The sequence below is a fragment of the Aspergillus versicolor genome, assembly GCF_001890125.1.
Source record: "Aspergillus versicolor CBS 583.65 unplaced genomic scaffold ASPVEscaffold_1, whole genome shotgun sequence".
Lineage (NCBI taxonomy): Eukaryota > Fungi > Ascomycota > Eurotiomycetes > Eurotiales > Aspergillaceae > Aspergillus > Aspergillus versicolor.
In genome coordinates this window covers 964,618-978,782 of record NW_024467524.1, presented here as the reverse complement: position 1 = coordinate 978,782, position 14,165 = coordinate 964,618, and the positions used below count along the sequence as shown (strand labels likewise).

The 14,165-nt window shown below is 50.9% G+C and overlaps 6 protein-coding genes across 6 annotated transcripts; 2 read left to right on the top strand and 4 right to left on the bottom strand.

Annotated features, from left to right (window-relative positions):
* Positions 1 to 489: 489 nt before the first annotated feature.
* On the top strand, positions 490 to 2,150 carry ASPVEDRAFT_157352 (cytochrome P450). The gene is made up of 3 exons (XM_040808540.1): positions 490 to 958; positions 1,025 to 1,916; positions 1,980 to 2,150. Exons 1-3 carry the CDS (start codon positions 595 to 597, stop codon positions 2,032 to 2,034), a joined length of 1,311 nt encoding a protein of 436 aa, XP_040661898.1. The 5' UTR covers positions 490 to 594; the 3' UTR covers positions 2,035 to 2,150.
* A 629-nt stretch (positions 2,151 to 2,779) lies between these two features.
* On the bottom strand, positions 2,780 to 4,832 carry ASPVEDRAFT_122213 (carotenoid oxygenase family protein; the record flags this gene model as incomplete). Its single annotated transcript, XM_040805963.1, has 11 exons — positions 2,780 to 2,854; positions 2,925 to 3,166; positions 3,234 to 3,296; positions 3,355 to 3,452; positions 3,523 to 3,573; positions 3,633 to 3,764; positions 3,817 to 3,896; positions 3,958 to 4,050; positions 4,102 to 4,244; positions 4,318 to 4,636; positions 4,701 to 4,832. 11 exons carry the CDS (start codon positions 4,830 to 4,832, stop codon positions 2,780 to 2,782), a joined length of 1,428 nt encoding a protein of 475 aa, XP_040661897.1.
* A 1,307-nt stretch (positions 4,833 to 6,139) lies between these two features.
* ASPVEDRAFT_119858 (aldehyde dehydrogenase family protein) lies at positions 6,140 to 7,447 on the bottom strand (the record flags this gene model as incomplete). The annotated part of the gene is made up of 4 exons (XM_040805745.1): positions 6,140 to 6,428; positions 6,482 to 6,883; positions 6,955 to 7,257; positions 7,323 to 7,447. 4 exons carry the CDS (start codon positions 7,445 to 7,447, stop codon positions 6,140 to 6,142), a joined length of 1,119 nt encoding a protein of 372 aa, XP_040661896.1.
* Positions 7,448 to 8,204: 757 nt separating this feature from the next.
* ASPVEDRAFT_118953 (cytochrome P450) lies at positions 8,205 to 9,912 on the bottom strand (the record flags this gene model as incomplete). The annotated part of the gene is made up of 4 exons (XM_040805655.1): positions 8,205 to 8,297; positions 8,353 to 9,202; positions 9,262 to 9,613; positions 9,669 to 9,912. The coding sequence occupies 4 exons, from the start codon at positions 9,910 to 9,912 to the stop codon at positions 8,205 to 8,207; spliced, it is 1,539 nt and encodes a 512-aa protein (XP_040661895.1).
* Positions 9,913 to 10,329: 417 nt separating this feature from the next.
* Positions 10,330 to 12,090, top strand: ASPVEDRAFT_23161 (cytochrome P450; the record flags this gene model as incomplete). The annotated part of the gene is made up of 4 exons (XM_040809524.1): positions 10,330 to 10,441; positions 10,504 to 10,758; positions 10,832 to 11,630; positions 11,691 to 12,090. 4 exons carry the CDS (start codon positions 10,330 to 10,332, stop codon positions 12,088 to 12,090), a joined length of 1,566 nt encoding a protein of 521 aa, XP_040661894.1.
* Positions 12,091 to 12,252: 162 nt separating this feature from the next.
* ASPVEDRAFT_119942 (uncharacterized protein) lies at positions 12,253 to 12,447 on the bottom strand (the record flags this gene model as incomplete). Its single annotated transcript, XM_040805754.1, has 1 exon — positions 12,253 to 12,447. A coding segment is annotated over one exon (195 nt), but the record flags the coding sequence as incomplete, so codon positions are not given.
* Between the last annotated feature and the right edge of the window lie 1,718 nt (positions 12,448 to 14,165).

Below are 14,165 nucleotides of genomic sequence, written 5' to 3'. Positions count from 1 at the left end.
CAATATACAAAATGGCTGAAAAGAGGATTGATTCTCCACTCGGCTTGAAGGCATCTCGATCAACCACCCCCACATCGGCTTATCGAGACTATGACGACGTGCTTGTCGGATGCAAGTGCCGTGGGTGCTCAACTGAAGGGCAAATGCTTCTCAGAACAGGGTACACAGAGGCCGAACAAGCATAAGTCATGAATCTAGGGCGATGACTTTACCGCGTGGGGGGCTGCTCCTTGATTACGAACGTTTCTCTGGACCCTTGTTAGATGGCTAAAGACAAAAGGACTCCATGTAAAAGACCCTTGAAAGGACTTTTTTATAGAAAAGACTGGTAGTCAAGGCCCTCTAAGCTACGCGACAATGGCATCCCAGACAACCCTTTTGAGGCTTTCACAGCCTTATCTCGAGCTCCTTCAGGAGTGGCAAGAAGCGCACTCTCTTGCGGCTTCGATAGCTGCTACAGTAATTGCGACTACTCTGTTGTTTGCAGCATACGTCTTGTATGCTCGCTCATTCTCGCCGCTTGCCAAAATCGACGGGCCGTTCTGGGCGGCGCTCTCTCGCCTCTGGCTTGTGAAGCATTCGAGCGATGGCGACATGCACCGCGTCATCATTGCGGCGCACAAGCGCTACGGGGATCTTGTCCGGACCGGCCCCTCAGAAGTCAGCGTTGCCGACCCCGGCGCCATCAAGAAGATATACGGCGCGGGCACCAAGTTCCGCAAGAGCGACTGGTATAGTGTCTGGCAGGGGCGGCGGAAGTTCGATATCTTCCCCGAGCGGGATGAAAAGATTCATGGGACGCAAAGGAGGCTGGTGAGCCACTTGTATGCCATGAAGTCCTTGGTGCAGTACCAGGATAAGGTCAACGAGGCGATCGAGGTCTTTGTCAAGAGGATCCGGGATCATGCGAGCCACCAGCCGCTGAATCTAGGTGTATGGGTTCAGCTTTTCGCTTTCGGTAAGTCCAATTACCCTATACCATGCACCTAGCCTCACGAGCTGCGGTCTAATACGTCTTGGACAGATGTCATTGGAGCCATTACCTTCTCCAAGCGGTTTGGCTTCCTTGAAGCTGGCAGCGACGACGGCCAGTTCAAGATCCTGGAACGCGCCCTCCGCTCGGGTGCGTGGGTTGGACAGATGCCGTGGTTATATTGGCTGAACGAAGCCGTGACGCCATACACCGGCAATTGGCTGGATGTGATGGTGCGACATGGCTCCGTGAGACAGTTCGCCAAAGCTCAAGTCGATGCGCGGGTGGCCACGGACAACACGTCGTACACCGATTTGCTTGCCCGGTTCTTCGATGTCAACAAGCAGAAACCCTCGGACTTTGACGAGACCGCCGTGCTGTCGATGGCGACCTCGAACATCTTCGGTGGCTCCGACACGACGGCGATTGCCCTCCGAGCGATCATCTGGTGCGTCCTCAAGAACCCACGCTGCAAGGAGAAGCTCGTGGAAGAGATCAACGAGCGCCGGCGCAACGGCCAGCTGTCGTTCCCTGTAGCCCTCGAGGAGGCAGAAAATATGCCATACCTGCAGGCGTGCATGTACGAGGCCCTGCGTCTGCATCCTGCGGTTGGCATGTCTCTTCCCCGGGTCGTGCCCGACGGGGGGATCGAGATCGACGGACGCTTCATTCCTGCCGGCACGACTATTGGCGTGAATCCGTGGGTCGCGCATCGTGATGAGCGGATCTTCGGGAAGAATACCGAAGAATTCAGGCCGGAGAGGTGGCTTGTCGAGGACAGGGCCGAGTTGGAACGGTATTTCTTCGCGTTCGGCAACGGGGCCCGGGCTTGTCTTGGTCGCAATATCAGTTGGATGGAGATGAGCAAACTGGTCCCAACCCTCTTTAGCCAGTTTGACGTGTCACTTACCAGCAGCGATGCACAGTGGACGGAGAAGTGCTGGTGCGTGCATCTATCATCCCTGCCATGTCTGCATTTCTGTGCTAACCAAACCTTTCATCGCAGGTGGTTTGTCAAACAAGACAATGTCTATGTCAAGTTTGCACCTTTGAAGAAATAAAGGCCGGAGCGTCGCAAGGTGGGTAAATGGCGTATACTACTATAGGTGATAGAGGTAGAACAGATTCTCGAGTTTCTTTGTAACGCCTAGCACTCATCAATGAAGTACGAATTCTTCTTGTTACACGAACTCTAGCCTTTTTCCATTGTAGATATTTCTTAGCACGAATGATCTTTATACGCGGAGTTCAGACCTGGGAAATACTTCTTCCCTATGAATACCTGCCAGGTTACGAGGGCCTGTTTAGATTAGCTTATATATATATGTTATATAACTTTCTACAAAATCTTTGTACTAGGTTCGTGATGTTATTATCTAGCGACTTTTTTTTTTTTTTTTAATTAATATCTTAACGTTTTACACTTAGTACCCTACCAAAGGCTACTAGTTATAGGAGGCCCTGCCTTTTGGAGTGTAGCAGCGGGCAAGGCTTGTAGAGTTGTAGAATCGGAGCCACAGCTAAAGTCAATTTCAAGGCGGCGTGTATGATCGAAACGCTGTTCGATAGCCCACAACCAGACCTACGACTGGATCGTATAATCTATGCCAGCCACAGAAGAGTATTCGTCATATCTCGGTAGGTCAATGTCGCTACTTAGTTGCAATGTCGATAGCTACAGGTTTGAATAGAGGCTGGGGAGAGGCTCAATAAAATCTCCCGTTTCAGGGATCCGCTCGCCGTCAACCCAATTGCCATGTACGGCAGATCGCATTCCTGGATCCTGTCAGTAAGTGTTTAGCAGGATCAAGGAGATGACGCACGGAAGGGTAGCACGATCCTGGCGACGATGTTCTGAAAGTCCTTGGTGTCTTGAATGATCTGCGGCAGCACCTCCATGTCAGCATGTGGACCGTGTCCGCTTTTCTTCACCAAGAAGGGGCCAACTAACCACTTCGTTCCTCAGTTTCGGAACATTGTCGATCATGGTGATCAGGAAACCGTCTCCTTCGGGTGCCTCCGGATACCGTGGGCTGAAGCATGGCTCTTGCACCAGTACGCCTGGCCCTGGCGACATGATCTCTAGCTTCCTTGTTTCGGAGTCGAATCGGCCAAGGCAGTTAAGCCCACGGAAAACCAGAGCCGGGTCGACCATGGACTCGGGGTTGAAGCAATCGAGGAAAGTATAGCGGGCTGTAGCCTGTTAGCCGTCTCGGCGACTTTTGCTGAGAGCACAGGTGCGACAATGGGGATAACTTACATCGTTTGGTCAAGAATCGCTCGTCTATGCGGGGGAATTCACAAGGGAGGTCGACCAGAATCTCTAGATGCGTGTCAACGCCAGTACTTGATGGGCATACCACTCAACTGGGCATCTGTACCTGGGTCTGCAACTTCTTCCGAGACAGCATTAGGGTCAATGGAGAATCTGACATAGTTGACCGTAACCGGCTTTGGCTCGCCAGTTGATGCAGAGCTTCTCTTGATCGCTAGCCGAGGATGGGTCAGGAAAGTCTGCTCGGTGCATGGTGTGTGTGTGTGTGTGGTACTTACGCAGAAAGGGGAACGTGTTGCTTGATGCAACTGTTGTGTCGAAAATGCTGTCACAACGACAATCAGCGCGCCGTTCAAAGTCGAGCAAGAGCCTGTTGCTACTCACATGTTTCGTCCCTCTTCCCAACATGCGCCAGTATGAATCGGCATCGAGTTCTTCCAGTGGAAAGTCCGTACGGGCTTGTCCATGTCCCTGGGCACAATGTAAAAGTACGTCGGCAGGCCCTCGTCGTAGGTCCTTGCCGGTGGAAGTCAGCACCATGAGACGCTTGAACGGGGCCTTGTCCTACCAGAGGTGACCATCCTTGGTCTTCAGCTGCTCAAAGCTCGTGCGGAAGGGCATCTGCTGCAACACAATGTAGTTTCTGGTCTAAGAAAGGTAGAGTTAGCGAGCGATCTGGGGTACGGGGACGAGGTGAAGCGTCAAGTACAATCGCGCAGTCGTGGATGAACCCAGTGATGACTCTTTCAAACGGTCGTTCAAATGTCTTCTTCCCATTCCTGTCAAGGATCCAAACAGTACACTACAACAAAGCCATTAGATAACAAGAGCCTTTATAAGATGGATTTCTCACGTCATTGCTTTCGGCTCCCTTGAGTCCGTAGCCAAAGCCGACGAGCTCACCCGTGTCAGGATCAACCTTGGGGTGCGCCGTGTAGGGCCCATTGACCGGGATCTGACCAGGGAAAGGGTTGTGGCCGACGGTGGCCATGGTATCTTTATGTTTGTTGTTCTATGTGTCAGCCCCTAGAAGGCGTTGGTGGGCAAGGAAGAAAAGGCGCTCGCTCACTTGGGTCCAGCTCATACGGCGCGCCCAGCTCCCCCAAGGCCAGCAGTTTCCCTGCATGGACAATGATATTGGTGTTGGCCACATTGTCCTCCATGGACCTCACGCAAGGGTGATGGGAAAAGGGGCTTGTCATAACCCCAAACATGGCTCGGCCAGCCTTGCGCTCGGCCAGGAACCGCTCTGTCAAGACATATCGCTGCTTGAACGAGGCCTTTCCGTCTTCAATTCGAAATGCACTGATACTACCGTCGGCATCGAACGATGTGGTCTTTGCACCGCCCTCGTAGTAGTCTCGCTCATAATACGGATCATGGGAAACCTAAGGGACACAGGCACCGGGTCAGGCTGTGGACACCTAGAGCAAGTTCTGGGGGACTACTTACACGATAGAAGGTGCCGCAGAGCTCCAGTGGGATCTCGCCCTCAACCTCGAGGTCGTCGAGCTCTGCGTGGGCTCGGAAGGGCCGCGAGGCGCCGGCGAAGTCCTCGTAATTAGTAGACAGAGCGCGCACCATGGTTAACGAAATCGAGTGTTGTGTCTGGCAGGATTCTTGTTGCCTTGGTGGAGGGGTTAATGATGATGATTTACCGTCCCAGCACTGGATACAGAGAGGTTTGGCATCTTTATATGGGGGCTTTGGGACGTGCTGCCCGTTCCACCAGAAGGCCACGACCATACCGTGTGGGGCATTAGGGCGTAAGTTGGAAGAAGTGATTGTTATTGTTACAGCTCCTACTCTGGACTCTGGAGTCTCGCTTCCCCTCACGCATTCAAGAGAAACCCCAGTGAGGTGGCAGGTTAGTAATACCCCACACGTTCCATGTTGCCCGAGTGTCATCATTTTGTGGAGGATCAACACCCCACACCATCTATGGAAAACCTGGGGAGTACCGGAGGAGCGGGGAGGATTCGCAGGAGCTTCTGTTGAACACCACTGCTTGAATGGTGATCGAGCACCCAGAAAGATCTGGGAGGGGCTGGTCATAGGATTACTTTTGTAGGCTCGTCCTATAGCTCCAAGGGATAGAATTTAGGTATGGGGCGAAGTCTTGCATTTGATAAGCCACACAGGTGCTCTATCTACTGAAACTGGCCATTGGCCGTAGCACCGGGTCCATTCTTGTAGCTGAACGCAAATCAAGAGGCAAGAGAATTCTAGCACATGGGGAGAGCCTCGACGCGCCATGCTGATCTGCGCAACCGCCAATCGAGCAGAGACGCAGAACGATCATCAGGAAGCAAAGCTCCCTTTCCACGGGAAGATTCTGTTTGTTGCTGATGGGGAGGCCTACGAAATCGAGGATCGTTTACAGGCCTTGGAGCCCGAGTGGCTTGGTAAGGAGAATAGCAGACTGCAGGCTCGAAACATGCAGTAGATGCACTCGTCACTCATCGACTCTTTTTCAAGGTTAGGGCAGGCCATGGAGTCAAAATGGAGAACGGGCTTACAACGGGTAGCAGGACGACGTCTAGTAGTTACAATGGCGGTTGGATAACATGTAGTTGTAAGTTTACTTTGTTGCTTTGGTCCGTTGTAAAAAGATTATTACCTTGAGCACTTGGCCATCAAGCGAAGCCCTCTGCAGGTTTAAACAGATCAGTGGGAGGGTCTTTGGAAAAGGAGCTCTATAGGCCAACACTTCATGTTCCATCTTGCTTGTGGCTCAACAGAGGCGAGATCTCTTCATCATACCAGGGACTGCGACACCAAGCGGCCTAGAAAATCTTCCATGTCGGCAGAGATAGGGTTTCTTGCTGGACAAGGTTTCCATTTAGATAACGAATCTCGTACTCATTTCCATCTTGTCTTGCTTGGCCCCCTCAGCTCAGATCAACAAACACAGTCTTGGTCTCTGTCCAGATATCAAGCCCTTCCGAGCCGAGTTCCCTGCCGGTCCCAGAGCCTTTGGTTCCGCCAATTGGAAGGTTCTCGCAATGATACGGCGAGGTAGTGTTGATGCCAATGGTTCCAGCCTCGAAGTCTTTGGCAAACCGCAGACCGCGCGAGGTATCCCGCGTGAAAACACTGGCGTATAAGCCGAACTCGGAATCATTTGCTTGCGATATCGCCTCGTCTTCAGAGTCGAACGGAATGACGCACGCAACGGGTCTGCAGTCTGTTAGTATATATATATATATATTAATTAAACCCTCTTGACTCACCCAAACACTTCCTTCCGCACAATATCGCTGCTCTTTGGCGGATCCCAGATAACCACCGGATCGACAAAGCAGCCCGTCCCTTCAGACGGAACATCTCCCATGGAAAAGCAGCATGCTTGCTGCTTCGCTCCCTCCAGCATCGCCTTGATCGAGTTGAACTGTTGGCGATCTGCCACTGGACCGGATGTCGTCTTGGGGTCTAGAGGATCACCAGCATGGCCTCTCACTTGAAGGATCTTATCCTTGTACACCGTGAGAAACCGGGCGGCCACCGACCTATGCACGTAGACTCTGGTACTGGCCATGCAGATCTGGCCAGAATTGAACATGACGGAAAATGCGGCGGCCTGGGCAGCCTTTTCCAGGTCGGCATCTGCGAAAACTACCAAGGGGCTCTTCCCTCTGCGGGCATGTCAGTACGGACGGCAAAAAAAAAAAAAAAAAAAAAAAAAAAAAAGTATCATGAGCCATACCCCAGTTCGAGCGTGCAGTCCTTTAGGTTTGATTCAGCGGCCGCTTTCTGAACAAGCTTGCCCGTGTGTGCACTCCCCGTAAACGAGATCTTGCGGATCTTCATATGGCGAGCAAGGCAGTCGCCGCAGGGCTTCCCAAGGCCCGACAGGATGTTCAGAACTCCGATTGGCAGCCCAGCCTGCTTGGCAAGACGAGCAAAGAGGAGAGAAGTCAGCGGAGACTTCTCCGACGACTTCAGCACCAGCGTGTTTCCGGCGATTAGCGAGGGCCCGATCTTCATGCACATCATGATCAAGGAAACGCTGTTTCCTCGCGAGTCAGCGTTAATCTATATATACAGGATCTCCACGTTAGACTGGCTACCTACTTCCATGGGATGATGGCCGCTGTGACGCCATACGGCTGCTTTAATGTCAGGTTCAAGTGGGTGTCCGTGGCCAGTGAGGTAACCCCGGCGATGTCGTGGCCGTTGATGCGATGTAAGATGTACATGAAACTGTGTCCCTTCTCGAAGCCGTCGGACGATGCGGCGATGAATTCGTCGATCGTGCCCTGCTTCCAGGATGTGACGATGAATGCATCGTCAACTGCAGAACACGACCAAGTCAGCCACGGAGGTCATCCCCCTATATGTAACGACGGAACAAGAAACAAGGGAACAAGACACACAGAACATGGATCGATACTCGGCCCACCTGGTACTTGTTAGCATATCGAGGCAGTAGCAAGCGAGGCGGGGGCGTTACTCGGCCGCGTCCCGATACACCCATCCTTCGCAAATCTCCCTGATCTTGAAACGCTCCAGGGCCTCTGCGTCGAGAAATAGGCCGCTGGAGTTGTTACACAGCGCGCGGTCTGGCACGAGGTCGGGCAAATGGGTGACCGGGTATTGGTTATCGGATCTGGGGCCCTTGTCTGAAGCCATCGTCAGCTCGTGGGACAGGCGGGTTCGTCTCGCTCCTTGAAGGTCACTTTAACTTGGGGCTTCTATGATGGATGTGATGAACGTGGATGTTTCGAACTCAGATATCAACTTATTCGAAGACTATGTAGGCCCGGAGGAACGATAAGCTATTTCCAAAGTTACAAAATTCTCCACCTGCACCCCATCGGCTTCGCTCCCCACGCGACTGTTCGCTAGACTTGTCCCCGCCGAGCTTGCAGCCGGCAGACCAACCCTTGTTGAACGGGGAACCTGCGCGTTGGCGCATTAGCAATCATGTGGGGAGATGGGGAGACGGGCAAAGACTCACCAGTAGTTGGCGGTTTTCAGATCTTTTTCTGGTGCGACCAGAACGATGTCAAACGCGCGGAATAGCTGCGGGATCAGCTTGGACATCTCCTGCCCCGCCGTTAGCAATGATGCGACAGTGACTGGAGCCAGCCGAGCCTCTTACCATCATGGAGATGTTCTTGCCAATGCAGACGCGGCTCCCCGCGCCGAATGCAAGAGACGACCGCTCCATTTCCTTCAGGCGCTCTGGATCCGCGTCCAACCACCTCTCAGGCCGGAACTCGTCCGCATCCTCGCCATAGACCCCCTTGTCGCGGCCAATGACCCAGGGGTTCATCCCAACCACGTAGCCCTCGGGGATGAACTTGCCGCAGATGGTGGCGCCGCCTTTGGGCACATGCCGCTCCATCAGCATGCCTACGCTGGGATGAAGCCTCATCCCCTCCTTGATGATAGCCTGTAGATACGGCATCTGCCGCGCCTCGCTCTCCTTGACCGGGTCTGATAGCCCTCCGGCCTGGTCCAGTTCGTCAATTTCACGGCGCAGCCTATTGTAGCAGACCGGGTTGGTAATCAGGTTGTGGATGATAGAGCGCAGGGCGATGGCAGTGGTGTCACTCCCCGCGAGCACGTTGGTGCTGGTGTGGTTTACAATGTCCGCACTCCCAAAGGCGCTGCCAGTCGTGCTGCCGCGGACACCCTCCTTCGCCATCTTCTGGAACCGAACCAGGAAGTCGTCCCGGCCCTTGTTTACCTCTTCCGCCTCCATTTCCCTCATGCACTTATTGGCAAAGTTGACGGCGGGGTTGAAGGTCTCAATAGCAGGCATAACAATTGGCAGGATGGGGTTCCCGACCAGCAGCTTATGCAGCCAGGGAATCTGCCCTACAACAGCAGCATAGATGAAAAATGACCCGATAGAGCTGATCACGTTGTCGACGTCTCTCGACTCTTCAATAAACCCCAGTGTCCGAGAGAAGGTGAGGTTACCAATCACATCAAACGCGTACCATCTAGCCCCGTTAGTATGTATGATGGATGCTTCTTGTCTGATATACGAGAGGGGGCATACTGAAGCCACTCCCCGAGGTCGAATGCTTGGTTCTCCCTCTCAAAGCTCGCGAGCTTCTCCATAAAGAGGCGCGAGACGTGATCGACCTTGTGCTCGAGCTCCGCCAGTGCGGCCATACTATAGGTGTGTGCCACCGGCCGCTTGATTCGGCTATGGTAGGCCTCGTCGCGAGTGGCGAAGAGGTTCATCAGCGGTTTCTTCTCGTAGCGTGCTGCCTGGATGGGGTAGAATGCAGTCTTGGTGAATCCTCCGTTCACCGAATAAATCGTCTTGATCGCTGCCGGGTCCCCGACGGAGACGTGCTTGGGTCCGAGCCGAACCAGGGCGCCATATTGCCGGTGGAGAGCGATTGCTGTGGTTTCATCGGCCGTAGAACACAATGACGCTGATAATGGGCCAGGGCTCACCTGTGTACTGAGAGCTTCCCTTGTAGGTATCCCAGGTTTTCCAGATGCTGGAGAAGCTGGCCCAGAAAGGCCCCGGGATACCCTGGAGATGACGGTCGAATTTGACGGAGAGGTAGTAAATAACGGCCGTGCAGAGGGCCACGAGCCACAAGTTTGGGGAAATGTAGAGATCATACTGACTCCGAAGGCGAGATTGCCCGGATGGCAGAAGCCAGTCCAGGGAAGCATCAGTGATAAGGCCCATTCTGAGTCTCAGCAGTAGTAAGAAGGCGGTTAGCAGAGAACTTTGAAAAGGCGACACCAGAGCCGTCAATAGTCCATTTCAGCGTCTACTTTGTTATAAGATGGAGAACACGTCCCACCCCACGCCGCCAGAATCCGGGGTATCTCAATGCTAATGCCCTGGGTTGATGATCATCCCCGCCGGCTCCCTCCCCACATGTTCCGGACCGCGCATGTAGGACCACCGTTGCTGCAAGGTCGGTCGGTGGGAACGAGTCCGTTGGCATCGGCTTTCCAGTCATTGAAGAACACATCTTGTGCTCGTTTCTACATTGTCTAGGCTGCGCCTTTCACCTGAATCCGACCAAGCCTTGGCCCTTAACACCGTCCCTGTTATCTGTCTTTACCTAGCAGCAGTCAGTGTTTTGGAACAGCCAGAATGCTTCTTGTGTTGGCTGCAGCCATGGTAGCAATCACCTGGCTTGCATTTGGGCTGATCGCTCCATCACCTCCGACAAAAGGCAGCCAGGGGCCCTTACCTGGCCCACCAGGTGCGCCGCAAGCATTCCAGTCTTTGAACTGGCCATAATATCCGCTAACCATGACTCCCAAGGCAAACCAATCGTTGGAAACCTCTTTGAGATCCCCCCGTACCATTCCTGGCTCAAGTTCAAGGAATGGGCTGACATTTACGGGCCAGTCTTCCGCCTCAACCTCATGGGCCGGCAACACGTTGTATTGTCAACCGAGAAGGCCGCCAATGATCTCCTGCGTGAGCGAGGGACATATTATTCGTCGCGTGAGTTCCTGCCAATGGCGTCTGGAATCCTCTCGCGCGAGATGAGGCCTTTGCTTCTCCCGTACAATGGTGAGCCCCCCCGCGGAGGAGCCACACCCGGAAGAAGAAAAAAACGCGCTAACTGCAGCCTGGTTTCTTGCAGACCGATGGCGCCGAGGGCGCAAGCTAATGCATCAGTTAACGATGCCGGCAGCAGCCGACTCTTACCAGGCTGTCCAGGACTACGAGTCCAAGAAACTGCTTGTCTCCCTGCTCGAGGCACCTGACAAGTACGACAAGTGGTTTGAGCTGTACGCCTCCGGGGTTGTTTTCCGGATTGGATTCAGCAAATGGATTGAAACCGGCGAGGAGCCTGCTGTAAAAAGAATCATCCAGGTTAACCATAATCTCGAGCGAGTCGCATCCCCTGGATCCTACCTGGTTGATTCAATCCCACTTCTTAGCTACCTGCCTGAATTCCTGGCCCCCTTCAAGCGCGAGGGACGGAGATTGCACAATGAAGAGCTGAGCCTCTTTCGGGAACTGCAGTCTGACGTGCGGCGTGAAGTGGACAATGGCTCTGAGGCACAGTCCTTTACGCGCACCTTCCTTGAGAACAAGAACAGCTACCAGCTCTCCGACGACGAGGGGGCCTATGTGATCGGCACTCTGTTCGAGGCTGGAAGCGGCACGACCGCAGCGGCCATGATGTCCTACTGCCTGGCCATGTGCCATTTCCCGGAATGGCAGAAGCGGATGCAGGACGAACTGGACGAGCAGGTCGGCGAGCGCATGCCGGAATTCAAGGACATGCCAATCCTGCCGACGGTGCGTGCTGTTACCAAGGAGGTGTTGCGGTGGCGCCCCGTCACCGCAGGTGGCTTTCCTCACCAGCTGACCAAGGACGACGAGTATAATGGGTTTTTCTTCACTAAAGGGACCATCTTCCATCCCAACCAATGGTAAGTGGTAACCCTCCCTGTTCAATGTGGCCGACGCTGATTCCCACGCCTCCACTCCAGGGCCATCCACCGAGACCCGGCACTGTACCCTGACCCAGACAACTTCCGACCAGAGAGATGGCTGGACCCAGCGTTCCCAACCACCTACAAGGAACCGCTGTCCAAGTTCCCCAACCTGCAGAACTTCAGCTGTTTCGGGTTCGGGCGCCGCATCTGCCCAGGCCAGAACATCGCTGAGCGGTCTCTGCACATCTTAACGGCCCGCATCGCCTGGGCAGGCAGCATCGCTAGGAAGAGAGGCCCCGACGGAAAAGAGCTGCTGCTGCCGCTGTACGACTACACCCGGGGCTTCAACACGCAGCCAGAGCACTTTGCCTTTGACATGGTTGCGCGTTCGCAGGAGCGGCATGAAGCCATCAAGGAATCTCTCAAGGACGCAAGGTCGAAACGCCCTGCGTAGTCGCCAGGAGCGGGCTATACCGTAACTATAGGGTGTCGATAGTTGACATGTTCACTTTTCGCACGACGCGTCAAAGCAATAAAACGAGACGATTTCGAGTCGAGATTAGTAGAAACCATGGAAAAAGAAGAATGCAGTGCTAGATATGCCATCCTCCAGTCGCTATATGTTTAATTGTTTTGTCAAATTCAGTACATACGACCACAGGGTGTGGAAAACAGGGCTTCCCGTCCGCTCAGCCGTACTTAAGCCACAATTATCAACGTGGTTAGAAGTATAATAAGCCCCGAGTGCGTTGCTACTCTTAGGGGTAATAGACACTAACTCTTGGGTAAGTGCAGGTGAGATAGGTGATAACGCGGTGAGAATATTACCTACTTAGATAAGTGGGGGTGGGAAGGGTGAGTAAAGAGTTTATAAAGTTCAGGGACCTGCTATAATAAATAGCAAGGCTTTTCCTACTTTTATCCAATATCTTTTAAACCTATAATAGATATATTTACTCTTACTATCTATATTCTTCCTATCCTTATCTCACGTGACCAAATGGCACTACCCAAAAAATCTTTAAAATATAAGAAGCTTGTGAACTTTAGAAGTTTATAGAATTATATAGATTTACAGAAGAATACTAATAGGAGCTAATAAATAAAAAGAATATTATTAGCTATAAGAAAAGGTCCCCGGCTACTGATAAGAGATATAAATATATTATTAAAAACTAGAGAATATAAGAAGAGTCTAGCCTACCCTGAAATTAAAATAGATAATATTAATTAATATAATAAAATAGATAGATACTATCAAGAGACTAATCTCAGGATTTATACTTTAGAATAAAGAACCCTTATCCTTCTATCTAGATTCTTAAGCTATTTTTAAAGAGCTATATTATACTTTATAAAAGTCTATTACTAAGCTAGTATAATATCTTATAAAATCTTTCTTATTTTATAAGTAAATAAGAAAGAGTCAGGTTAATTAAATTACTAGATACTCTTAAGAATAATATTTATAATATTTATTTACTATCTCTCTTATTTAATACCTATATTAATAGTAGTAGTATATCAAGAATAAACTTACTCCTAAATACAGGCTATATACTAAATATAGAGAAAAGTTTCCTGTAATAAAGATAGATCTTAATATTCTTATTTAATATCTCTATAAAAGTGATTATAAGGTCCTTGGCCTTTGGGGTTGTTGTAAATAGTGTGAAAGAGTGTAATATACCTAATAATCAAGAATATAGTATCGTGATAGCTGGATTTCAAGAATAAAGAATAGTTAATAGATTAATACTAAAGTTTTAAGTATACACCCTTCATGAAATAAAGAGGTATCTCTCTAGCTGAGTCAGCTTCAGGCTGACTTAGCTTGCGAATACTTAGTATTCTTCGCAGAGGCCTTACAAACTCCCATGGCCGTTAAGAACAAGGAGTCTATATTAGCTGACTTTTTAAGTATTTGTAGCAGGTAAGAAGACCTCTCTAAGTCACTACAGGCCAATATTATTATTTGTCCATCTGTTTACTAATAATTTAATTTGCCAGTCACGTGGGAGGTTGCATTTACTAAACCATCCTTCTATATAGACTTTTCCTTTAAATATTATGGTACTGGGAATGCTCCACCCCATTAAATTAATACACTTAATTATTATTACCCACTCACGCTGGCCTGGCTGTACAAGATAAGGTTTACCAGGCATGTTAGCTCTTGTCATGACTTTTATAGTTGTAATTATTTTATTACAAAGCCTGTTTTGTTAAAGTTAAAGATATCCTTATCTAATATTCCAAACTCCACCTATATATCTTGTAGAGTTGTAAACAAGTCCTGTATAAGCTTTGGGTCCTTGTATTTAGCTCTCTTATAGGCATACTTTCTAGTAAATTAACAGCAGATCTCTTCATGGTATTTAACAAAGGAGGTAACCCAGTTCTTGCTAACAGGGTGGAAGGAGGAGGGGTCTGCAGTTTATAGAATTATATTTGCTATTTCTTGTATATAAGCAGGTTATGGAGCAACTCCATGCCTATCCTGTAATATAATCCACTATATTAGAGTAT

Excerpts from the sequence above, each read along its gene's own strand:
- ASPVEDRAFT_157352 (XM_040808540.1), top strand. The coding sequence starts at position 595 with ATGCACCGCGTCATCATTGCGGCGCACAAGCGCTACGGGGATCTTGTC. Across the intron at positions 959-1,024 it reads GGTTCAGCTTTTCGCTTTCG|ATGTCATTGGAGCCATTACC; the intron begins GTAAGTCCAATT and ends CGTCTTGGACAG. Across the intron at positions 1,917-1,979 it reads CAGTGGACGGAGAAGTGCTG|GTGGTTTGTCAAACAAGACA; the intron begins GTGCGTGCATCT and ends CTTTCATCGCAG.